Source organism: Vulpes vulpes, chromosome 15 (assembly GCF_048418805.1).
Source record: "Vulpes vulpes isolate BD-2025 chromosome 15, VulVul3, whole genome shotgun sequence".
NCBI lineage: Eukaryota > Metazoa > Chordata > Mammalia > Carnivora > Canidae > Vulpes > Vulpes vulpes.
Window position 1 is genome coordinate 27,593,134 of NC_132794.1, and position 26,877 is coordinate 27,620,010.

Here is a 26,877-nt window from a genome sequence, read left to right on the forward strand (position 1 = left end):
TTTATTTTAAAACCTTACAAAACTTTTTCAAATCATGTATAATATTTGAATTTATTTATACTTATAATAGCGAAGTCACACAAAAAGAAATAGCATGGGTGGGGAAAAGGAGTATTTTCTGTGAGGAACACCTTAGAAACAGAGTTACGGGTTCACCTGTAACCTGTCTTCTGCTTCTGTTAGGAATGGGCCACACATTAAAAGTTCTACATAGAGCAAATGACTGAAGATTTAAAAATGGATACATTAAGCCTCTGATAGACTTGATGAGCATCTAGAGAATCACTCTCTTCTGTTTCCAATAGGTCATGATAAAAATGAAGCCTGTGATTATACTTCAGTATTTATGAATATGACTAAGACTGTCACACTTTGCATAGGCCTACAAGATACTTGTCAGTGCTTCCATTTCTTTAAAAACAGAAATCCCACGAATTACTTATGGAATGTGTGATGTTTCCAAAATGATGTCAGAAGTGAACCTAATCTGTAGTATTCAACCCTGCATCTAGCTCATCACATGAGTCCATGTCATGTGCATCTCTCTTTTTTTTTCTGCACTTTTACTTTTTTTCCTTCATAAGCTCCCAGTAATATAAGAAAGCCAATTCTAGCTCCCGTATAGAGCTATGTCACTATAAGAGACTTAGCATCCTTATTGTTACTATGTGGAAAGTGCTCATGAAAATTCAGAATCCCCCCCCCAAAAGAAAGAAAGAAAGAAAGAAAGAAAGAAAGAAAGAAAGAAAGAAAGAAAGAAAGAAAGAAAGAAAGAAAGAAAGAGAAAATTCAGAAACTCGGTGTGCTTTGGAAGACAGTTATATAACACCAAAGTATTTTCTTTAATTGATTTGATCACTTTAACAATATGGGTTAATTTATAGGACTTCCGGTAGCGATTTCCAATTTAATAGGAATGGCAAACTATGTTACTAAAGAAGTGGCTATAATGCATATATACGTATGTACATTATGTTTTACATACATACACGCACACACATATATAGACTTACAAGTACTAGATTCTTTTGCTTCTTGGTATCGTCACATAATATTAGTTCTGCCTCTTCTTAACTTTTTTATTTTTATTTTCAGAACACCGCTGTTGGCATTTAATTGGAAACAAAAGATGAAGAAGGAGAAGCAGTGTATTCACTAAGGATTCTATCTGCTTGCTGCCGCAGACCTGTGTATTAAGGAATTCTGCTGCTGCTTCTTGTGGAGTTGATCAGCTCTGTGGTCAAACTACTTTGGAATTTGCCTGCCTTTCATCTTGTCACAGGGAACCCTGGTTGGAATGTAACAGTGCATCTCTGTCTGATGACTATGGAAGGTGATAAACTGACACTCACTTATTAAAATTACATCTCACTCACCCACAGAAAACCATTCTTTAACGTGAATAGAAACCAAGCCCTTGTGAACACTTCTATTGAACATGACTCATGGAGAAGAGCTTGGCTCTGATGTGCACCAGGATTCTATTGTTTTAACTTACCTAGAAGGATTACTAATGCATCAGGCAGCAGAGGGCTCAGGTACTGCCGTTGACAAAAAGTCTGCTGGGCATAATGAAGAAGATCAGAACTTTAACATTTCTGGTAATGCATTTCCCGCCTGTCAAAGTAATGGTCCGGTTCTCAATACACATTCATATCAGGGATCTGGCATGCTGCACCTCAAAAAAGCCAGGCTCTTGCAGTCTTCTGAGGACTGGAATGCCGCGAAGCGGAAGAGGCTGTCTGATTCCATCGTAAATTTAAACGTGAAGAAGGAAGCTTTGCTAGCTGGCATGGTTGACAATGTGCCTAAAGGCAAACAAGATAGCACATTACTGGCCTCTTTGCTTCAGTCATTCAGCTCCAGGCTGCAGACCGTTGCTCTGTCGCAACAAATTAGGCAGAGCCTCAAGGAGCAAGGATATGCACTCGGTCATGATTCTTTAAAAGTGGAGAAAGATTTAAGGTGCTATGGTGTTGCATCAAGTCACTTAAAAACTTTGTTGAAGAAAAGTAAAGCTAAAGATCAAAAGCCTGATACCAATCTTCCTGACGTAAGTAAAAACCTCATCAGAGACAGGTTCGTAGAGTCACCACATCATGTTGGACAAAGTGGAACAAAAGTCATGAGCGAACCGTTGTCATGTGCTGCCAGGTTACAGGCTGTTGCAAGCATGGTGGAAAAGAGGGCTAGTCCAGCCACTTCACCCAAACCTAGTGTTGCTTGTAGCCAGTTAGCATTACTCCTTTCAAGTGAAGCCCATTTGCAGCAGTATTCTCGAGAACACGCTTTAAAAACGCAAAATGCGAATCAGGCAGCAAGTGAAAGACTTGCCGCCATGGCCAGATTACAAGAAAATGGCCAGAAGGATGTTGGCAGTTTCCAGCTCTCAAAAGGAATGTCAAGCCATCTCAACGGTCAGGCGAGAACATCATCGAGCAAGCTAATGGCGAGCAAAAATACAGCGTTTCAGAACCCGATGGGTGTTGTTCCTTCTTCCCCCAAAAATGCAGGCTATAAGAACTCACTGGAAAGAAACCATCTAAAACAGGCTGCTAATAATAGTTTGCTTTTACATCTTCTTAAGAGCCAGACCATACCAAAGCCAATGAATGGACATAATCATAGTGAGAGAGGAAGCATCTTTGAGGATAGCAGTACCCCGACAACCATCGATGAGTACTCGGATAACAACCCTAGTTTTACAGATGATAGCAGTGGTGACGAAAGTTCCTATTCCAACTGTGTTCCCATAGACTTGTCTTGCAAACATCGAATTGAGAAACCAGAACCTGACCAGCCTGTCTCTCTTGATAATTTAACCCAGTCCTTGCTGAACACTTGGGATCCCAAAGTCCCCACTGTGGACATCAAAGAAGATCAAGATACCTCAAAGAATTCTAAGCTCAATTCGCACCAGAAAGTGACTCTTCTTCAGTTGCTGCTTGGCCATAAGAATGAAGAAAGTGTAGAAAGAAACAACAGCCCTCAGGAAGTACACGGCGATGTGACCAAGTTCAGTAGCCAGAATTACGCGAGGACTTCCGTAATAGAAAGCCCCAGTGCAAACAGGACTACCCCAGTGAGCACTCCTCCTTTGCTTTCCTCCACAAAAGCAGAGTCTCCCATCAATCTGTCCCAACACTCGCTGGTCATCAAGTGGAATCCCCCGCCGTTCGCCTGCGGCTCTCAGGCTGACAGGCCAGCGAATGCTGCACCCAACCCCCTGATGGACCTTACGAAGAGCAAAGACTCGCTAGGAGAGAAGCCAGCGCACAACGAAGGCGCACCGAGCTCGGCGACGTTCAGTGCCAGTAAGCTGTTACAGAATCTAGCTCAGTGCGGGCTGCAGTCCGCCCCGGGAGAGGAGCAGAGGCCTAGCAAGCAGCTGCTGAGCGTGAACACGGATCGGCCCCTGGGCATGGTGGAGAGGCTGAGTAGCCCTCTGCTCTCCAACAGAGCAAACGCGGTGGAAGAAAGCAAGGCATTCGGCAGTGCGGCGGCGGGTCCCGAGGCAGGACTTTCTGGTTCCGAGATCGAAAATCTGCTGGAGAGGCGCACTGTCCTCCAGCTGCTCCTGGGGAACCCCAACAAGGGGAAGAGCGAAAAGAAAGAGAAGACTCCTTGGAGAGATGAGAGTACCCAGGAGCACGCGGATAGAGCTTTAAGTGAACAGATCCTGATGGTCAAGATAAAGTCGGAGCCTTGCGATGACCCGCACAGCCCCAGCCCCAGTCCGAGCGTGCACCTGAGCCCAGACGCCAGGGGCGCCCCGTTCCCGGGTCCCGCGCAGAGGAGCGCGGCTGCCCCGCCGGCGCCCGGGGAGCTGAAGTCGGAGCCCGTTTCACCCCAGGACTTCTCCTTCTCGAAGAACGGCCTGTTGAGTCGGCTGCTGAGGCAGAACCAGGAGGGCTCCCTGGCGGAGGAGGCGGACGGCGGCCGCGGGAGCAGCGAGCTGGCGCTCCTGGAGTCCAGGAACCTCTGCGTGGTCCCCAAGAAGAGGAAGCTTCAGAGCGAGCCCTTGGAAAACCCGTTTAAGAGGATGAAAAGCAGCGCAGCTGACGCCGCAGACAGCCCCGGCGGGGGCGCCCCCGACGGGCTGTTCGGGTCCCTGCTGGGCCAGCCGGAGCTGAGGTGCAAGAGTGATCTCGAGTTCAAATACCCCGGCAGCCAGGGCCCCGCGGGCGACGCCGAGCCCCGCGCCTGGGCCCGGGAGAGCAAGAGCTTCAACGTCCTGAAGCAGCTGCTCCTCTCGGAAAACTGCGTCCGGGACCTGTCCCAGCACCGCGGCGGCGCCGCCCTGGAGGCCCGGAGGAGGGGGCCCCGGAGCGCGGCGGGCGGCCCCAGGCCCGAGCTGAGCGTCCCGCCCCTCGACGGGCTGCTGTACGGCCCCGCGCAGCCCGGCGGCTGCGGCGACGGCAGGACCGGCCCCGGCCCCGGCCCCGGCCCGCGCCCGCGCCCCCGGCCCTGCCCCTGCCCCGGGCCCGCGCGCGCCGCGCCCAGCCCCCCCTTCCCCGAGCCCGGGGGCTGCGCGGGCGCCAGGCCGGAGCCGGGGCCTGTGGACGGGTGTGCGGGCGGCGCCGGCGACAAGGGCCCCATCAAGTGGGTCATCGCCGACGCGGACAGGAACGGGCACGAGAAGGGCTGCCCCAGGCTGACCAAAACCAACCCCATCCTCTACTACATGCTGCAGAAGGGCGGCGGGCCCGTGGCCGGCCGGGACGCGCAGGACAGGGCCGCCTGGGGGGAGCCCTGTGCGGGGAGCGAGGCGCAGGGCACCGCCCCGGCCGAGGCCCTCCCCGCTGCCGGCGCGAAAGCCGCTGTCCTGGGTCTCCGCAGCCCCTTCAACGGCCACGTGGGCGGCAGCGCCCCCCGCCCCCGCAGCGCGGACGCGGGCGCCTACGGACCGCCGGGGAACGTGCTGGCCGTCAAGAGGGAGGCCGAGTAGGACGTTCCTGCCGTCCAGCTTCGGCTCTTCCCTGTTTTTCTTTCTTTTTTTCTTTTTTTTTTCCAAACTGCTTAGTATGAACTTGCGACCTGTATAAATAAGAGCATGATTCGAGAAAAGCATGGTACAACTGAGACTTTGTCCATTTCCAGAAGTATTGGTTGCCGGTGATGTCTAAATATGCGCACTACTTTTTTGCTTTACGTTAGGTGTCCTGAGGAAACTACTGAACTAGCAAATCGGTTGTTTAACACTCTGTATGCACCAAACAACAACTGTGAGTAGCCTATGAATGAAAATCTTTTATAATCCAATAATAGGCGTAAATTAAAAATGTAAATCTCCATCCATAGTGGATTAATGCGTTTTGCTGCCTTTATTAGGGTACTTTACTTTGCTTTTCAGACGTCGGCCTACATAACACATTTGTTTTTAAATCCAAATTGTTAAATGACTCTTTAAATATTAATCGTTGAATTAAAAAAAAAAAAGAACCTAATTCGCTTCTCATTATCCGATTCAGAAATAAATTAGAAAAAAAATATGCTTACATTTTTCACTTTTGCTAAAAAAAAAAAAAAGAAAAAGAAGAAGACGTATTTATTTTTAACTCTTGGAAGGGGTTTTGTGGTTCCCAATGTGTCTGCCCCACCCCAGTCCTTTTCAATATGTATTTCTTTAAACCTTGTACTACTTAGTAAAAATTGATTACAATTGATGGAAGTTTGATAGATCCTTAAAAAAAAAAAGGCAGATTTCCATTTTTGTATTTTAGCTACTTTACTAAATTAATATTCCTCCTTTTACAGAATTAGGAAAGTTAACCATTTACCTTCCGGTGGTTTCCTGAATAGTTGACTATTTAAGAAGTTATTTTTAACAGAAGCAAAATGGCTTTTCTTTGGACAATTTTCACCATCTCTTGTAAAAGTTACTTCTCACCATTTCTGTGGTACCTGTGAGTCTTATGACCAGGGTTTCTTAAAAGCTGGACTCAGACCACCTGCATTAGAATCATCTGGAGCACTTGTTTTAAAATGCAGATTCCTAGGCAGCATCTCAGATCTACAGATCAAGAATCTCTGCTAAGTGGACCTGGGAATCTCCCAGCTGCATCTTAACACACTCCCTAGATGTTTCTTCTGCACACTCAAGTTTGAGAACCATAGCTTATGACTTTTCTCAGAACACAGGACTGTAAAAAACAAACAAACAAAAAACCAAACTACTTGATGCCTATATTTTCCCCAGTACAGTTATACATCAACTCAAAATTTGCAATATTGTAGTTCATATATAACCGTTATGTCTTTGGAAATCGGGTTCAGAATACTTTTTATGACAAAAAAAAAAATTGGGTGGAGGGGACAACTTTCATATCTGGCTCAACATCTCAGGAAAATCTGTGATTATTTGTGTGTTCTAATGAGTAACATCTACTTAATTAGCCTTAGGGATGGAATAACAGGGCCACTTACCAAACTCAGGTGATTCCAGGATGGTTTGGAAACTTCTCCTGAATACATCCTTAGTTTCTATTAAAATCATTGTCCTAAGAACATTGCTGACCAAGACAAAAATATTTCTCTCAAACCCAAGAAAGGCACTCAGCTCAGATTGACTAAAGAGAAAAGTACAGAGGGCACATATACATGACAAAGTTGCACACAGTCCCTCCATTGGTCCCACTCTTTTAAAATTGCAATTAAGACATAAACATTGATGTTCTCTTGGAAGAACTTATTATCGAGCCACATGGGGTTTTGATCTTGAAACAAGTCCCTATGTTTTAAGTTCAGCTTTCACAGTCCACAGTTTGTTCACCAGATAATACTTTTGTTTTTAAAAGTGAACCAGGTTTGCAACTGACCTATCAAAAAATTGTTATATAATCAACTATTAATTAGAAGGAAATCTATTTGAAGTTGTTCTACTTGAAGTTGTTTCTAAGATTTTTTATATTAAAAATGGGCGTTATTTCCTATATGATCTAAAACCCTAAATGATTATTTTTTTCTCAAAATGATTTGTAAATAGTTACTGGATATATTATAAAACAATAGTCAGGAGTGAATATTATGCTACATCATGGAGAGATGAAGGCATATGCTTATTCTGAAGTGAAAACCCCACTGGCCAGTGAATATATTCTATTCCATCCCATATTGACTCTGTGACAATCTTATTGTCTCCACTATATAAATAAGTTTTTAAGCAAGTCATTTTTTTTTTCCTGCCATTGTGAAAGGTCTGCAGCCTTAGAGGTATGCTAGAAAAATTGTTGGTATTCCCCTTTGGTCGGGGGAAAATGGGCTTTCACAAGGGAGTGAAATTTAGGTCAGGGAAAAGAGTATCAAGGGCCAGCATTGCTATCTTTTTGTTTGTTTCTTTGATTGGTTGGTTGTTTTTGTTGTTGTCATTGTTAACAGTTAAAGGAATGAGGATATGTAATACGTAGATAAACATGACCAGAAGAATGATGTTCTGATTTACTAGAGAATGTCCCCAGTTTGACTTTAGGGCGATTTTAAAGAAGAACAGTGAGAAAGGGCATACATCCATAACTTCACTTTGTTTATGCATATGTAGTTACAAGGACGCACATACACACATTTTCAAGGACTATTTTAGATATCTAGACAATTTCTTCCCGATGAAGTCGTTTGTGAAAGGGTACTACAGCTCTCATTGACATCAGTAAGGTAGCATTACCTGTTTATTCTCTGGTACATGTTACAGAAGAGTAAACTGGTGAGAGTATATATTTTATATATATATATATATATAATATGTATATATATATATATTGACTTGTTACATGAAGATGTTAAAATCAGTTTTTAAAGGTGATGTAAATAGTGATTTCCTTAATGAAAAATACATATTTTGTATTGTTCTAATGCAACAGAAAAGCCTTTTAACCTCTTCAGTTTCTGTATATTCCATGTATAAGTGTAAATATAATCAGACAGGTTTAAAAATTGTGCATGATGTATACAGTTGCAAGTCTGGACAAATGTATAGAATAAACCTTTTATTTAAGTTGTGATTACCTGCTGCATGAAAAGTGCATGGGGGACCCTGTGCATCTGTGCATTTGGCAAAATGTCTTAACAAGTCAGATCAGATGTTCATCCCAACATGACAGTATTCCATTTCTGGATATGACTTCTGTGGTTTAAGCTTTGTGAAAGAATGTGCTTTGAATCCAAGGGTCTTAAAACTTTTTAAAATCAAGTCAACCACTTTTCAACATTAAGAGTTCACACAACTACTTTCATGAATTTTTTAATCCCATTGAAAATGTAATATTATACCAGGAGTATTCCAGTCTGCTGGAATACAGGGACATTGCCGTTCATATGAATTTTGGGGTTTACACAACCAATTTTAATGCTATCGGCTTAGTAATATAATTTGTCATTTTTATTAGAAATTTAATTTCTTCATGTGATATCATGAAACTGTACATACTGCGGTGTGAATTTTTTTTGTTTTGTTTTTTAATCTTTTAGTGTTTACTTCCTGCAGTGAATTTGAATAAATGAGAAAAAAATGCATTGTCTATGGTTTCAAATGACTGTTATTTTGTGGGTTTTCTCTGGTTTTTAGGTCTTCCGTAAATATAAAACTCTCTGGTCATGGAAATAGCAAGTCTTCAAGGCTGCTTTACCCTTCTCAGGAAAAGAAGGAAAATAAAAAGAAAAGAGAAGAAAATTTAAAAAAAAAAAAAAAAGAAGAAGAAGAAGAAGAAGGTGGCCAGTGAGTTAATGTATCTAGAGGCAGGGCAATTGAAGCATAGCTCAAAAAGACAACCAGCCTACCTAGCTTCACTTCTGTTATTTCGTGTGTAACTGAATGATCACTGGAGATTTTCAAAGTGGGAAGAATTTGTAGAGTGTTCAGAAATAAAGATTTGATAAATTTTATTAGGTTTTAATCCAGTTTTCACTGAGTGTTATGTTCATTTTAAATTTTAAAAAAGTCAGGGCACCTGGGTGGCTCAGTCTGTTAAGTGTCTGACTCTTGATTTCGGCTCAGGTCATCATCTCTGGGTCATGGGATCTAGCCAGCCCCAGGACTCTGTGCTCAGCAGGGACTCTGCTCAAGATTCTCTCCCTTGCCCTCTGCCTCTCCCCCCACTCCTCCCCCCCCACCTGCTTGATCTCACTCGCTCTTTCTCTCTCTTTAAAAATACATAAATATATTAGAAACAGAAAATAAAGGTCTTCAGTCATCTCCCAAAAATGAACATATATGTGTGTGTACCCACACATCTATATGTAAATATATATGTGTATAGTAATTAGTAGTTAACAATGCTAAGCAAAATATGTAATAAGTAATGGAGACCAATTTATTTAGGAAAAAAGAAATTCTTGTAACCAATGGCCTGGGAACTTGTATTTTTGCATATATATTATTAATGATAATTTAGGAGGAAGGCATTTTCCCAAAATGAAGGTCTATTTTCTGGCACTAAAATAAGTCTGTAATGAAAATTCTGCAGCTACTATCCCAACGTTTATAAGTATTGTCTAAAAAATAACTGAGGAGCAGAATGCATTCAGCTATTCTGTTATTAAAATATTGAAGTTACACTTTGCGATAATATATAGATACCATCGTTAGCATCAAAAGATGGATGCACAACCATGTTTTGCTTGATTTATTGATTTATACTGTGAAAATACATAACAAGACCATTGAGTAATTACCTAGCAAGGGTTTCTTTTAGTTTATTTTTATTGTTTTAGTTTGGTGGTTTATTTAAGTAATCTCTACATTACTCTACATCCAGCATGGGGCTTGAACTCATCACCCCCAAGTTCGAGAGTCTGCATGCCCTTCCAACTGAGCCGGCCAGGCACCCCCCAAGGAATTTTTAAGAAGAGAACAACTACTTAGTTGTTCACTTCACTACAAGATAGGGCCAATGACTTAAACATGGAGAGTCTTTACTAATCAGAATTTTTTCTACCACTGGTATCAGTAAACTGTGACCTATTTGGTTATTAAAAGAAAAAAAAAGTAGGTTTTAAATGTTTGTTACTAAGCATGTCACTTTTTGTTTATTCCATGAAACTTAGAGGACCTGGTAAGGGTTGGTGGAGGGATCTATTACAGTACAGTAATATTTACAACATCTTAAAGATGCCAGCTTCATCGATAAGTTAAAGACTCCTGCTCTGAAAAAACAAAATTAATGTACTCCTTGTTTTTACCAGAATAATTGGAAATAAAATTCGAGTCTTATAAATGTCAGTCCTGAGGAAGTGCTGCCGCACGTAAGAGGTCCTCTCTGAGTGTCTAACAAGAAATATGTAAACTCGAATTTTAAAATAGTGTACTTCTGCAGTCCGGCGCAGCAAGAGGATTTTTGAGCCATTCCAAGCAGTCTTTTTACAGCCTTTTCATTTTCACAAATACCTAGACAAATTCTATTTTCCAGTCTTTGCTTTTACTAAGTTTCATTGGTAGGTGCTCTAAACTTTGACAAAAGTCTGCGACCATTTTGGACTGTTTTACTCATTTTTGCTGATACAGCATTCACCTGTGAAATCCCTTCTGGAAAAGGAAGTGGCCTACCACGTCTGGATGTTGTAGTCTGTGTTTTTCAAAAACCATCAACAGGATCACAGAGGAGAGCCAGAGTGCGAATACATTGTCTGAGATTTTCTTTTCCCTTAGCTAATGAATAAGAAATGATAATTTAAGGATATAGTAGTTAGATGATTTTCTCCAAAAACCACAGCTTTCTCTAAAGACTGGAAAGGTTGCCTGTGGCAGCCATTACGGGTAATCATTTGATAAGCACCGTGCAAATCCTCGTAAGACTGTTAGCACCCCATTGGGTGTGCCAGCTAGCCTTGCTGCATCCCCTGGTGTGCCTTCTGACTTCTGGCCCGGCCTGCATTTTCACATTTTTAGCTCATTCTCTCATCATCCTAACACCTTTCTGCCCATCATCACAGAACATTCCAATGTTCATACCTCCCCAAGAAGAATTCTCTATTTACTGAGCACATCTGCCTTCTTGGCCTCAGTGCCAGCAGTCATATGACACTGCCTAAAATACCTCCCACCTTTGCCCTCTTGTCCCCATTCCCAGATTTGTAAACTTATACTTCGCTTTAAAACTTCACAAATACTACCTCCTCAAAGAAGCCCTCCCTCTGTGATTCCTCTGGGGCAAAGTGTGCTGTTCGGGCCTGTGTAATCCTATAATGCTTTATGTGGACTCCCTTGAGGCAATCATTAGCAAACAACATACCTTGTATTCCTTCTGAAGGCAAGAAGTGCATGTCCTAGATCTTACATGCAAGTCCCAATCCTGATGCATAGCAGTTAACTCAGTAACATGGGTGCCTCGTCAGGAAATGAATGAAAGGCAATCTCTTCTTACACAAAAAATGAAAGGCTGCCTCCCCTCGCCAGTCTGGGACATGAACAAAGTAATTTATGTGGTAGGGACACATGCATTCCCCTGAAGCAATGGCCAGCCTCCTCAGCCACCTCTGGCCCTAGACCACGTTTGTGGGCCAGCCCACGCATTCTCCCTCTGCTTTCTCTAATCTATGGAAATGCAACCTACTAGGAAATTCCTGATACTTAGAGGAGCTGGTTCTTGGAAACTGCGGTTTTGCCAGTAAAAGGCTAATCACCTGCTGTACCCCATCTTCCTACAAATAACAGTGAGCAACTTAGAAGTTGTGCCTTTTAGCAAAGAAGCTCTTGACCCTTCCAAACACCTCTGTGCTGAGATAGGCCCGAGGCAAGCATTCGTGGCCTCTCCCGCCGCCAATCATGAATGTGTTTATGTTCCAGAGGGTTACATTTGTCTGAACTATCCAAGCAGGACATGCTGTCTTGATGAGTTTGGTACAACTAACTCCTTGATGGTGAGACCCTCAGCAGGGTAGGAGCTATAATTATTAGAATAGAATAAGCTATTTCAGATTCTCAAGGGAATCTGGGCCCCTGAGGTGAGAATATGCAAGAAACTGGTGCCACATATGAACTAGTCCCCTAAAATGAATATTCCTTCATCAGAGGACTTTGATGACAGTAACATAGCTATAAAACCAAATCACCAGGTTTTAAGAGTATTAGAAAAGTAATAGGTACAGTGATTTGTTAGGTGTGGAATAAAAGTGTGTTAAATTGATGTGAAAGCAGAAACATCTCATGTGTGGAACTGGACAGACAGATGTCATTTCCTTTTATTCTGATATAAAGTTAATGTAATAAACATGTTCATTTTTAATTATTGCATTCTATTCAGAAAAACTGCATTTCCTGTTCCCAGCCCCAAGAGAAGAAATAAGGTCTTTGTGGAAATCATGCTTGTTATATGCCTAAATGGCCTTAAGGATTAGCAAAATAGTATTAAAGATAAAGTGATCACAAGAAAGTTATACTCCAGGACTTTCTTTTGCTCCAAATTGAAGCTGTTTGTAATGTGAGGAAGGTTCTAAGAAGCCAAGGGTCTTAGAATAGTCAAAGTACAACTTTCTAAAATAATGACGACACTGATGCCAGTAGGTGAATGGCATCATATAGTATTTAGAGGCTTCTTTTTCTTCTTCTTCTTCTTTCTTCTTCTTCTTCTTCTTCTTCTTCTTCTTCTTCTTCTTCTTCTCCTTCTCCTTCTTCTTCTCCTTCTCCTTCTTTCTTCATGATTTTATCTATTTATTCTTTAGAGACACAGAGAGAGAGGCAGAGAATGAGGGAGAAGCAGGCTCCCTGTAGGGAGCTTGATGTGGGATTTGATCCCAGGACCCCAGGATGACAACCTGAGCCAGGCAGATGCTCAACCACTGAGCCACCCAGGAATCCCTAAAGGCTGTTTTCTGATCACCAAGTGAATTCACTCAAGCAGTAATATAGGCCAGAGCATCCTATTTATATTTATCAGATTGCTTTCTCAATCTCTCTCTTTCCCCCCTCTCTCTTTCTTTCTCTCCTTTTCTTTCTAAATATATGATAGATTTATAGAGGTATAATTCGCATACAGTATAATTCACCCATTTAAAGTATATAATTCAAGAAAAAAATAAAATAAATAAATAATAATAAAGTATATAATTCAATGGTATTTAGTATATTCATAGAGTTATTATAATCTCTAGAAACATCTTCTCACTCCCAAAAGAAACTCCATTTCTTTCTATTGTCTTAGATAACTACTAAATCCAGTTTCTGTCTCTGTAAGTTTATATATCCTGAACATTTCATATAAATGGAATTATATATGATCTTTTGTGGATGGCTTCTTTCACTTAGCTTAATGTTTTCAAGGTTTATTCATGTTGTTGCATGTATCAGTACATCAATATTTTTTATTGATTAATCATTTCCCATTTTATGTATGCCACATTTTACTTACCCATTTATCAGTTAATGGACATTCGGGTTGTTTTCATGTTTGTCTATAATGAATAATTGTGCTATGATCTTTGTTATTATTTCAAAAAGAAAATGGACAACCAACTAAAATTTGGTTTGGATATTGCCATGTATGCACTAGGACAGTATAGAGTTAGTCAACTGCCAATGTGAGGGTTTATTTCTGGACTCTCAATTCTGTTTCTATTGATGTATATGATTATGTTATGCAGTACCACACTTTCTTGATTATTGTAGCTTTGTAGTCATTTTTGAAACCAGGAAGTGTGAGCTCTCCAAATTTGTTCTTCTTTTTCAAGATCGTTCTGGCTATTGTTGGTTTTGTAAATTTACATATCTGAATTTTAGAATAAGATTGCCAATTTCTGCAAAAATGATAGGTAGGATTTGAATGATAGTGAATTTATAGATTAGTTTGGGGAATATTGTGATCTTAACAAGATTAATTCATTCAGTCCACTGAACATGGGCTGTGTTTTCATGTATTGTGGTCTTTAATATCTTTTAACACTGGCACCCTAGGATGATAGCTTGAGCTGGACTCTCTTTGACTGTCTCTTTCCCTGATCTGGTAAGCTGTCTGCTTCTTTTGGTGTCACACCCAGCTGTTAGGCTCCACTAATTGCCTGATCCTTGCTCTATTGTTTTTGACAATGCCCTGGGGCCTTAATAGCTCCATTGTCTGATCTAATTAAATTTGGGTCCTTTTGCAAGAGTGGTTTTTGAGGCCAGTCTTTGAGATTTGTTCTGTTCCCAGGCGGGCTTCATAGCAGTCTCTTTCCCTGGTTCTGTCTGGTAAACAGCTGTCCTATGGCTTAGCTTCTTGTTCTCATGGAGCTACCAGCCTTCAATCAATTGCTTACCACCAAGATTCTCATTAGGCTTGAACTTTCTCAACTCTGTTCTAAATGAAAGGAGACTTTCAGAAGCCTCTGTCCTTATGGCTTGCCATTTCATTCCTGGGGCGGAGATAGTGGCCTGCTTCTCTCAGTTAACACTCCTGCTTTAGAAGCAGGGTGGTAAATGGAGAGGATAGCCCCTGGTGTTCTCAGGTCACCATTTCTGGTGGGAAACCTCTACCCTATGAGTGAGCTGGGGTTAGGGCAACCAAAGCCAACCATTCCAAATCTGACACACTGAGGGTAGACTGTCCGCCCTTACAGTGGAAGCAGTGAGGGAGAAGACAGCCCTTGACTTTTGGCACTTGCCTGAAATTTTGCCTCTGAAACACAGAGCATTGCAGATGAGAAATGTAGGTGACTTGGCCCTTCCAAGGAGATACACTTTTAACTAGGAGCTGGGGAGAGGATCTTCCTCTTCTCAGCCACACCAAACTTGAGTGGGGTTTCTGAGACATTAGACTGTGGCAGAGGAAAAGGAGAAGGTCATGGCTCAAATGCCATAGACTCTCATCGTTCTTTTTTTTTTTTTTAATTTTTATTTATTTATGATAGTCGCACAGAGAGAGAGAGAGAGAGAGGCAGAGACACAGGCAGAGGGAGAAGCAGGCTCCATGCACCGGGAGCCCGATGTGGGATTCGATCCCGGGTCTCCAGGATCACGCCCTGGGCCAAAGGCAGGCGCCAAACCGCTGCACCACCCAGGGATCCCGACTCTTATCGTTCTTACCAAGATTTAACAGACATTTTCTTGCATACATATCTTCTTCATTTGCTCACTGCCTTTAGGAAAATTTTTGGAGTGTTTAAAAAAAAAACCCACAAAATTCATCAGTTATATTATTTTGCTGGGGAGTTGGTTTGTAGAGCTCTTTGTGCTTCCATTTTCAAAGGGAATTGTCTTATTTCTACCTATCTTATTTCTAATCACAAAATTATTCAAAACTGCAAACTGCATTCCTCCAGAGTCACCTGCTTAAGCAACAACATTCTGCTACAGCATTATTTCTATCCATATTTCTATCCATTTCTGTCACATGCTGTTTGGAAAGAACCTTTTCTTCATTCTCATTAACCATAATTTACCCAAATCTATTCTCTTTTCTCCAACATTTTTTTTATCCTGACAGGACAATATTCAGATTCATAACTTTTCTTGCCCATGAAATGTTCCATAATCAAGTCCACCAGACCAACCTCAATGCAACAATCTGCCAACACTTACATTTACATTACAACTTAAAATAATTTAAATGGCTCTTTGAAATTTAGCTCAGTAAATGTATTCTTAATTGTTCTTTCTTTTTTTAACTTAATTTTTTTAATAGTTGCAGGTTTACAGAACTGAGCAGAAAGTACAAAATTTCCCCTTACTAACATACTACCACTCCCTCACTCAGTTTCCTTTATTATTAGTATGCATTAGTGTGGTATATTTTTATTTTTATAACTGATGAACTAATATTGATATATTATTAATTACAGTTTATAGTTTGCATTGGTGTTCACTCTTTTTATTACACCTTCTATGGATTTTGATAAATGTATAATGACATGTACCCAGTATAATAGTAACATACAGAATAGTTTCACTGTCTTAAAAATTCACTATGCTCCACCTATTCACCCCTCTCATCCACCTTTGCTTCTATCTCATCTCCTCCCCAGCCTCTAGAAACCACTGATTACTTTCTGTCTTCATAGTTTTGCCTTTTCCAGAATGTTGTAAATTGAAATTATCCAATATATAGCCTTTTTGGATTGGCTTCTTTCACTTAGCCATATGCATTTAAGTTTCTGTTATGTTTTTTGCAACTTGATAGCTCATTTCTTTTTATCACTGAATGATATTCTGTTATATGTATGTATCACCAGTGGTTTATCCAGTCACCTACCAAAGAGCATCTTGAGTGCTTCCAAAGTCTTAACAATTGTGAATAAAGCTACTATAAACATCAGTGCATAGGTTTTGTGTGTGCGTAAGTTCTCTCTTTTGTTTTTGGTATGTGTTTTCAGAGGTAGAGCTCATCTTCTGATAATTCAAATTTCCCACCATTCCTGTGCTCCAAAAGTGCTTAACCATCAATGCCAATCCCATCAGTTTCATTGGATGTATCAGTTGGACAGGCTGAGTCATGCTGTAGTATCATACAACTTAAACTCTCAGTGACTAAAACCCACAGAAGTTTATTTCATATTCTTGATACATGTCTGACTTGAGTTGGCACAAGGCTTTGTTTGTGGTGATGCTTACTCTGGGGCCCAAGGTGGTGGAGTCTCCACTATCTGGAAAGGTCACTGGTTGCCATGGCAGAGGGTAAAGAACATGGTGAACTGAGCACTGACACCTCACGTTACATGAAACAAAGCTTTGGTCAGCTTAACTTTAGCGGTGTAGGAAATATAGTTGCATCCTGAACCTAGAAGAAGAATCAGAAATATTGATGAGCATTCAACAATATCAACTTGTATTTTTCAATTTGTGTGAGCATAGCACAATAATCTTCTGATCACTAAATTTAATTCTATTTTATTTTAATATTTACTTTCCAGGATGCCTGGGTGGCTCAGCAGTTGAGCGTCTGCTTTCAGCCCAGGGCATGATCCCGGGATCTAGAATTGAGTCTCACATCAGGCTCCCTGCATGGAGCCTGCTTCTCCCTCTGCCTGTGTCACTCTCTCTCTCTCTCTCTCTCTCTCTCTCTCTCTGTCTCTCATGAATAAGTAAATAAAATCTTAAAGGAAAAAAAGAAAAATGTTTACTTTCCCTCTCTAGACTATAGGCAATAGGCTAGAAGCTAAAATTAACTGGCCCTAAGGGCTCAAATAATATTTACTAATCCAAAGAAAAGCACTCACTTTGTAACACAAAATTCTATAGGCTAACTGTAAGGAAGGCAGCAGGAGCCTGAGCATGACTGATAGAGTTGGCACTGCCCACATCCTAGGACTCAACATGAATGAGGATGAGTTCTTTTCACCTAGGCTTAGTGTAGCAATAGAGAGCTGTTCACTTGTGGTATCACATAACTGTCTACTCATATACATTGATATATCTTATTATTTCAGTTTATATATTTTTATTTATTTTTTTAAGTAGGCTCCATGCCCAGTGTGGAGTCCAATGCAAGGTGTGAACTCACAACTCTAATAGCCACGTAGGTGCCCCTTTTTAAAAATTTTTAATTTTACTTTTCAGTTTGTTTGTATGATGAGAGCTTTTTTCTCTTTCCAAAATGGAATATTTCTTTTGAACCTAAACACATCTGGAAGTAAATTTCAACTCAAAAAAAGTTTTGGTTTAGGTCATTGCAAGTTCATGTGATTGCTCTTGAATCCCTAAGTGAAATAGATACCTTTTTTGTTTGCTTTCAGGATTTGCTGACAATTTTGGACTTACCAGCACCCACTTTATGAAAATCCTTTAGTTATGAAAGCTCCTGGAACTGGGTACTCCTTTACCTGTCCATCCCCAGAAGTTTCTCTTCTTCCTTACAGAAACTCCTTGTGATTAAGTTAAGGATTTAGAAATGAGAAGATTATTGCAGATTATCCAGATGGGTATGGAATACAATCGTAAGAGTTCTTACGGGTGAGAAGCAGAGGAGACATTCGACACAGACAGAAGAAAAGAAGGCAGTATGAACCATGGAGTCAGAAATGCGTGACGTAGCCACAAACCAAGGCATGCCAGCAGCCGCTGGGAGCTGGAAGAAGCGAGGAACAGATTGTTCACTAGAACCTCTGAAGGGATTGTGGTCCCACTAACACTTTAATTTTGGCTCAGTGAGTGAAACTGATTTCGAACTTCCAGTCTCCAGACAGTGAGGGAATAAGTTACAGTTGTTTGGAGTCACCACGTCTGTGGGGATCTTTCACAGCAGCCCTAAGAAATTTAGATATCAACCACCCCTGCATAAGAAATGAATGAAATACAAAGGAATCCAGTTTCATGTTCCGCAAATATCTTCCCAGGTTCCAGCAAACATGCACAAACTACATTAGAGATCTTTGTCTTTTTTATGTGTGTGTGTGAAAATTTGTTAACTATCAAGTGTTTACCGTCCTGTGGAGAGTAATAAAGCAAAGATAAGATTCTCGTGCTTGAGGTATTTATATTCTAAATCACACACACACACACACACACACATACCTGGAGCAGAGTACAGAGCCCTGTGTTTTCTCAAAGTCCACCTTGAGGTACACACTTTGAAATATGTCAGAATTCAGAGCACATAAACATGAAAGTGTAGTTTGAATCCTCCCCCTTTGGAGATATAATTGCAGTCGTGGAAAGGAAAATAACAAGGAGTCACAGATAATAGGGCCCCAAAGATCTCAAAGAAATAGGTTAATCTCACTGTGGATCCTAGCATGTCATAAAACATCAATGTGCACTAGCTTCTCTTTCCCTTCCTTGGTTAAAAATGTCCCTTTATTGTCAAGGTCTAAAAAAAGGCAAGACATAACAAATGAATCCGCAGTGATGTTTGAAAAATATGCCCTGACACATTTGGAACATACCCACTGTTCAAAATCTGCCGGCTAAGAGAAGCTGATTAGAACCCCTGATGGCCCGTGGGGAGCCCTGTCCAGGTGCCTGGTACCTGCTGCTGCCAGCTCAGCCTTGGGCCAGCATGGAGCCAGAGTATCCAGGGGCCTCTCATCTTTATGTAAACACCAGACCAGGAGGCAGCCACTGCTGTTGATATAAACGTGAAGGGAAGGTTGTGCTGGCTAGGGAATAGGATGAGGCCCCTCTCTTCTTCCTTGGCATTAGACTTCAGTTGAGCCTCCACGGTGATGAAAGCATCATCTTTTTTCTTTATGAAGTGCCTTGACTTTGGTAGTTTTTTGTATATCTCTTCATTTGAAGTCAGAAAAGATTCTCTCTACACATTCTCCCTTGAAGCTAGCAACCAAGAGAGGCTTAATATGATCATCTCTGTTGGTACGTGAATTTAAAATTGAAAGGACAATTCTAAAATTGGCCAGAAGCCTTGTATTCCATCCCCACATGGTGGATTTTAAATGTATTTATCATCCACATTTCCTTCCTGAGGGTGAAAAAAAAACTTGCCAGAATTCATTTAGCATGTATCATTTTTTATACTACAATATATTCTGAAATAAATCATTAATGTGATTATAAATAATAAAGCATAGGAAAAGTTTTCTAGGAATGAAATAAGTCAAAATGGAACAATTGGTGCTGTAAGCCATAGACAAAGCAGCCATGATCCATGATATAGAGAAATTCTTGTTAGGGGAAAAATGGTTCATACATAAATTTATTCACTTAACAAAACATTTATTAGTGCCCATTCTAACATCATTGTGTAAGCTCTAGAAACACAATGAGGAATAAGATTGATCTTGTGTCTGCTCTTAAGGAATTTAAAGTCTAATTATTTCAAAAACTAACAGGAGAGACAAACTGCAGTCACCACTTGGATCCCTGATAGGGAGCAGAAGGAACACAGACTCTTACTTGACTGGTCCTAAGGCTTTGCAGAGGAAATAGCATTTTCCATGGAACTTAGAGGATGGAAATACCATGAGCAGTGGCTTGGACATAGGAGATAACTTGAAATGTTTTAAAATACTTTAATAGGATCACAGCAGCTAGGAGATGAAGCTCTGAAGGGGCAATGAGACCCCACAGGGACCCTGTAAATAAAGACAGTGGAGGTTATTAAAGTATGTTAACCAGGTTACTGACGTGATCCAATTTACCCGTAAGTAAAAGCCCTGGGTCTACAATGTACAAGATGGCTGCCAGAGCTATTTCAGGGAGAAGTGATGGTGCCCTAGGTGAGGAAGCAGATACGTGGATGATCAAGAGATACTTGAGAGAGATATTTGTCAACCTTGGTGATTGAATAGGCATGAGGGTGAAACAGGAGAAAGCTAAATCAAGGACAATTCCCAGTTTTCCAGACTTCATCAAGCAGCAGGTGAAGTTAATGGGCTCAGTTTCAGACGAATGCTTTGGAGATTTCTAAGCTATATTCAAGGAAAGATGTTCAGCAGAGAGTTGGATAAATGAATTATTTCAGGAGAGAGATTCTGGCCAAAGGTATGGATTTAGGAGTTGTTAGCATGCAGTAGGTAACTGAAACTACTGGTGCCAATGAGAATGCCAAGGAACCTTGTAGGTTAAGAAGTGATGAACACCTGGGGCAGAACCTGAGAAATACGTTTTAAGGGATGAGAAGATGAAATCCTACAAAAGAAACTATTAGGTAGGAGAAGAACTGGGAAAGTATCATGGAGACCAAATAAAAAGTCTTTAAAGAAGCATACCATGGTCACCCATGCTGAATGTTGCTTTGATCAGTACACAGTGTATTTAATACTAGCAGAGTCCCTGTTTCCTATGGTGAAATTATTTTTAGTCATCATTATGAAAGATCATAATCATCTTTATTTTCTTGATTTGTGCTTTAAGTTTAAAATGGGCACAATTTTAGAAGACTAAATTTTAACTTTAAAGGTACTATTCAAACTGAGAAACAAAAGTAAAAGTAAAATTAAAATAATAAATGAATAAATAAAATTAAAAGCTAAAAAAAAAAACCCTCAGGTAACTATTTCATATATAGATTAAAATTTGTACTTACCAAGGAAGTAACACTTCAAAGCTCACACACTATTTTGATGTTTTCAATTTTATTTATTTATTTAAAGATTTTATTTTTTTAAAATAATCTCTATACCCAATGTGGGCCTCAAAGTCATAAGACAGATCCAGAGTTGCTTATTGTATCAACTGAGCCAGCCAAGTGCCCTCCAATTTTAAATACAAATAAACTCCTAACATGTGGTAACATAAAATGACAGAATTAAAATAACTCAATTTCTTTTTCTCTGTCTTTACAATTCCTGTGTTGTCATGGCTTATTTTGAAGCTACTGATTAAACATGGGAATATGTATACCGTATGGCTAGAGACACAAACCATGCCCGAAGCAAGCCTGGACGATTCTGGATCATTATGGATTTACTCTTGAAATAAATATATGTAGCCAAGTCCATATGTGTCTGAGGTGAACTGTATAACTGCTGCAGACTCCTGAATATGATATTTGTTAAAGGATAATTAATCAAAGTGTGCTTATTTTAATTTTGCACATATACACATTTATAGTCTACATGTACTATACTGTAATATCCATGTATGATAATAATATATATTATTAAAATGAACCAGCAACCACAGCAGTTGCATAGAACTTAGATCAACAAAAGAGTTTTGGGAAGGAGTATCCTACAAAACATTGTTTGGAATTGCTGGTGCATTGTGATGATCAAAAATGACAAACTTTTAAGTTTTTACTATTTCCCCTTATTGCCTATACCCAAGATGATCTCTATTCTCACTGCCCAATTACTGGCCTAGATGATAAGAAAAATGAGACCTGAAAATTACACATGTGTTCAGTCATTAGATGGTCATTGGTGACCTTGGCCAACAGTGTCAGAGGAGTGGTAGGGGTGAGCCATTTTATGTTGGACTGAGAAACCACTAAGTAGAGAAGCAGTTTGGACAGTGACCTACTTTACTGGTTATCATCATACTTAAATAAGACCAGTCAGTATGTGGTACTATGTCAGGCCTTGCCTCTCTGGGTTCTTTCCCTCTACTAGGATTTCTCTTGCCCTGAAACCAACAGGGACATTTTAATTCTCTTAGGTGAAAGGAAGCAAGGGAGGTTTCTGCAAGAGCAGTTTGGTCAGTTCAATCTCAAAGATCAGTTGAGCAAAGCAGGAGTTATTGTTGCCCTAATACGTCCCACTTGTACAAGAAAGGCTCTGTTGAGTTTTCAAAATGAATGACTCAAATGCATCTAAATATTTACATTTGTTTGAGAAAGATTGAGATTTCAGAATGTAATTGGATATGTGCCTTTCCCCCAATACATTAGCCTTTCTTTTCCTGTGCTTTGTTAGGTGTTCAGTGACACGAAACCAGGTGGCACTTGACACTCCAAATAACTAGAAGCAGGTCATTGTCGCTTCCAAAGTCAACCATGTGTCTGAGGTCAAGAAGGAAAATTGGGTTGTTCCGAATACTTCAGATTTAAGGTTTTCCCCTGCCCACCGCCATCCCCCCACCAGCTTCTTTGTACTTTTTCTTGTAGTTGTTAAGTTTAAAATGAGATTTTTCCATGTTTTGAATTCACAAACAATGAGCACTTAGACTTGTTGATAATGGAACCGCTTGAGGCTGATGTCCTGTATGTAAAACTGGGCTCTGTATTCTGAATATTTGTTTTCAGTCTGTGCCAATGGATCTCCCAGCCTATTGGGATTGATACACTCTGTCTCTAACAAAAGCCATTTAAATATTTGCAGTACAGTTCTCCTCAGTGAGTTCAACTGAACGAGTAGTTGAATAAATAGTAAGAGGATCAATTTCTGTGAAGGAACAGTAACATTCAAAAATATCTTTTTAAGTATGGTAACCTTTATGATTTTTGAATATTAGAAAATCTTAACAATGTGTAGCTGGTGAGTGAATGCCCTTTTGATAATTGAATACTTTTCTGGAATACAAAGCTTTAGATTTAACAGATGTCCAGTCAACAGTGAAAGCTACACTCAGTTGTGTAAACACTGACCTTTTCTTATCCAATTTTCCCCCTGAGTTTGTTGATACATGTCTCAGCACTCTTCTTTACAATGGCCTATCCAAATCTTGAACAAATTTTTGTTATTTACTAGCAACTCAGGCAGAGCTGGCCACAGTCAGACTAGGATGAGAATAATAGGATCTTGTTATTTGTTGATGATAAATTGCTATTTGGTGATGTTTTTCAAGGGAGGATATTCATGCTAAAATGAAATTTGGGAAATGTAATGATGTAATAGAAGATCTTGATGCAGTCCTGTCTTGGTCATTAAAGCTACCATGTGACCTTAGAGAAGTCAGTGAACATCTCTGGGCCTCAGTTTCTTTGTGATTATAATGAAATCATTGAATTAGATCATTGGTGTTCAACCATATTACTAAAACCCCCAAAGTCTTTCAGGAGATGTTAAGCACCATATGGTTTGTTTTCTCTGTGGTTTTTCTTTTTTTGCCACACGTTTCTGTAAAAACTGGCATAAAACTTTGCCATAATTTTACTTTATCACACACACACACGTAAATATAGTTTGAATTTTGTCACTGTTTATGATGGAGTTGATGTTTTGACTTTCTTGCCCCAACTTTATTCCCACTATCAAATTCATGTCTTTCTGACATGGATTCTCCTATCCAAGGACAAACTCCAAGAACTCCCTCTCTATGATACCTTTATTGATTTACCAACTCAGGTAAATTGTTTGATTCCCCTGAACATCAATGAAATAAACACTTTGTGTCTTCTTTTTTATGGTGTCATTCCTTCTCTGTGCTAACTCTAGACTTAGCAAGTAGATTGCAGATTTCATGTGAACTTGACTGTGGCAAATTCTTAGTTGTCTCTCTAGTATCCCTTCCCCTTAGACACAACTGAATGGATCACGTGGTTCTTATCAGAAGCTGGAGATTCATGATTGGTCTTAAACAATTATGGAAACCCTGTTCTCCTTTCTCAGGTTCTCTACTGCTGTACTTGAGCTTATGACCTAGTTCTGATCAGTGAGATATAAGCTAGTAGAAGTCCACAGGGGAGGGCAGTCCTGGTGGCTCAGCAGTTTAGTGCCGCCTTTGGCCTAGGGCATGATCCTGGAGACCCAGGATCGAGTCCCATGTCAGGCTCCCTGCATGGAGTCTGCTTCTCTCTCTGCCTCTCTCTCTCTCTGTGTCTTCATGAATGAATAGATAAAATCTTAAAAAAAAAAAAAAAAAAAAGTACACAGGGGAGATAAGGGAAAGAAAGTTTTTGTTCTCTTGAGGAGAAATACTCTTTTTTACTGTCTCATTCTTCATGCCTTGACCACAGATAAGATCCCTGGAATAGCAACGGCCATATGACAACTATGAGACAATCAAGATGAGGGAAAGACCAAGGAAACTTCAGAGACATAGGGCCCTGACCTTGTTAAATGACAAAACCAGACATCAATGTACCTCTGGAGTTTTGTTTTTTGAGAAAAATTTAATTAATGGTGAGAATTTTAAATTCATTCATTCATTCAACAAATATTTATGATAATCCTATCATATCCCAAACATGGTGCATGAAACAAATGTGTTACAAAATGTGCTACAAATGTGTAAATAAAATATAAAAGTGCCCCCTCAGAGTTTACATTCTAGGAGGGGAGGGGAGACAAAAGGCTAGCAATAGCTATAATAAATACGCTTGTGTCTTTCTGATTTGAATATGGCCTCACATTTTTCCATATATACAAGTTGGAAAGTGCTATGTGTCATGGAGGAAAGAAAGAGCAGGATATGTGGACTAGGAAGTCCACACTGAGGGATCAGATGAGGTTTCAAATAGGGTAGTGGGAACTTAAGAAAGTGATATTTGAGCACAGACTTGCAGGAGGTGAGAGATTTAATCATATGGTTTGGGGGAATAACAATTCAGACATTGAGTATAATCAGTATGAAGACTGGAAGGCAAGAGCAAGCCTAATCTGACCAAAAAGCTGCAAGAGACCAGTGTGGCTGGTGTGAAGTGAGCAAGGTAGACGGTTGCACCTGTGCGTGTGTGTACACGGTGGATCTTATGGAATCATGTGATTATGGTAAAGACTTTGCCTTTTTGTGTGGGTGAAACAAGTAGCTATCAGAGGGTTTGAGCAGAATTATAACACGGCCTGGCTTACATTTAACAAGATTACCTGATCTGCTCTGGTGAAAATAAATAAATAAATCATCAAGGGTGGGAGTAGGGAAAAGGGATAGGAGATTATTACAGCAATCCAGAACAGATGGGTTTTGCTTGGATTAGGAAAGTAGCAACAGAAGTTCAAGTGGAAGAAATTTTCTTCTTCTAAATATATTTTAAAATCAGGAACAAGATTTCCAAATGAATTTAAGTGAAAGTGATCAAGTTCTGTCGTTTTAGGATAATACATACACATTAACAGTAAAATAAACATCACTAAATACAAAATTCTAGTTTTTAATCCAAGTCAATTGACTGGAACTTTAACAACCAGTTATGGGAAAGATTTCATCTAACATGAAACTGTATGAAACTATGAAACTGTATGAAACTATGAAACTGTAACATAGCAGAAAACATCTTATCACTAAACAATGTTTATTCATTTTTAAGATTTTTATCCCATTCTTCTCATTTAATCCTATCAAAAGTACCTCATCAATAGGTAGAGGAACTTCACATACCTAAGACTTTATTTATTAGGGAACAATTCATAAATTCAATGGCATGAAACAAACCCCCTGAGCCCTTTTGCTATTTTCCTGAAACTAATTTGACTGAACCTAAGTCAGCTCTCAATGGCAATAGCAATTTTTTTAGACAAAATGTGGAGAGAAGTAGAAGAACTCAAATTCATAATTTCAGGTGGAAAATATCCACCAAAAAGTAGGTGGTAGTTGTTCAGATTTGACCTAGAAACTTTGCAGAGCAACTTTGAAGATTTCTTAGCATCCAATCATCAGTCATCCTGGATCTTCAAGGTAATAATGTTAAAGTGTGTGTGTGTGGGGGGGGTGTGGGTGTGTCCAAGTTTAATGTTGACAAATCAACTTGAGTGAGTTGCCTACAAAGCATAAGTACCGGTGAGACATGGGTGCTTGTTGAAAAGACAATGCATATACCTAGACAGCCTTCTAGTTGTCCATTGTATTGTGTAAACTTTGGCTTTAAGAGGAAGGACAGTGATGTAATAGCACTTTTCTTATGCATGTATTTATTGGCAACTCTCAGGCTATAATGAATTATTATAATGAATTATAATGAATTAATGAATTTAATAAAAACTGTAGGAGAAGCAAAGACATTTGCAAGCTCTTGAGTTAAATCTCTGAGAAGAAAGACTCATTATTAGATCTGTAGGAAGAAAAAGTTTTTTCTTGACCGTCTCAAGAGTCCCTGACTGGGTCTGAAAATTAAGCTGACAGAGACAGCTTAACAAGAAAAGCATGCAGATTTTATTAAATGTGTATATGTATATGGGAATCTTCACAGAAGAATGAAAAGCTGAAGGAGTGATTGGAGCAGAAAACTTTTATATATTTTAGATAAATAAACACTAAATTTGTGAACAGAGAGGGGCTTGTGCTAGGAGTAGTAAATGGCAAAGAAGTAACTAGGAAGAGAAAGGTTAGATTAACAAGTTTGTTTGTACAGATTTCTTGGCCCCAATTCCCTGTTTCTGGTGATAAAAATGTCTTCCCTCTCCTGGTACAGGGACATTACCTTTCACATGGGAGTTTTATGACCTATTTTAGGCAAGAAGGGTGACAGGGGCATGTCAGAGTGACCTTCTTCCTTCTGCCATTTTCTCAGACTCCTTCAGCTTAAGATATTCGATAGAGCAAGGTGCCATATTTGGGGATAGTATGTCCTGAACCCTATCAGATCTTTCTCAGAATATGTGTAAATTGTAAATTAAATACTTCTGGCTTTTCCCTAGTGTTCTCAATACAGAGTTTCTTTCTGAAACCCTTGGTTTTTATTTTTGTTTATTATGTATGTGAAATAT

The 26,877-nt window shown here is 39.9% G+C and overlaps 1 protein-coding gene across 6 annotated transcripts in view; it reads left to right on the forward strand.

Moving 5' to 3' along the window:
* Positions 1-8,513, forward strand: part of NRIP1 (nuclear receptor interacting protein 1) — a 98,320-nt gene extending 89,807 nt beyond the window's left edge. For all 6 annotated transcript variants that reach the window (XM_072740941.1, XM_072740939.1, XM_072740944.1 and 3 more), the window contains one exon: positions 1,096-8,513. In XM_072740941.1, the coding sequence (XP_072597042.1) occupies positions 1,439-4,948 (3,510 nt within the window). In that variant the 5' untranslated portion in view covers positions 1,096-1,438 and the 3' untranslated portion in view covers positions 4,949-8,513. The remainder of the gene's footprint in view (positions 1-1,095) is intronic.
* Positions 8,514-26,877: the final 18,364 nt, after the last annotated feature.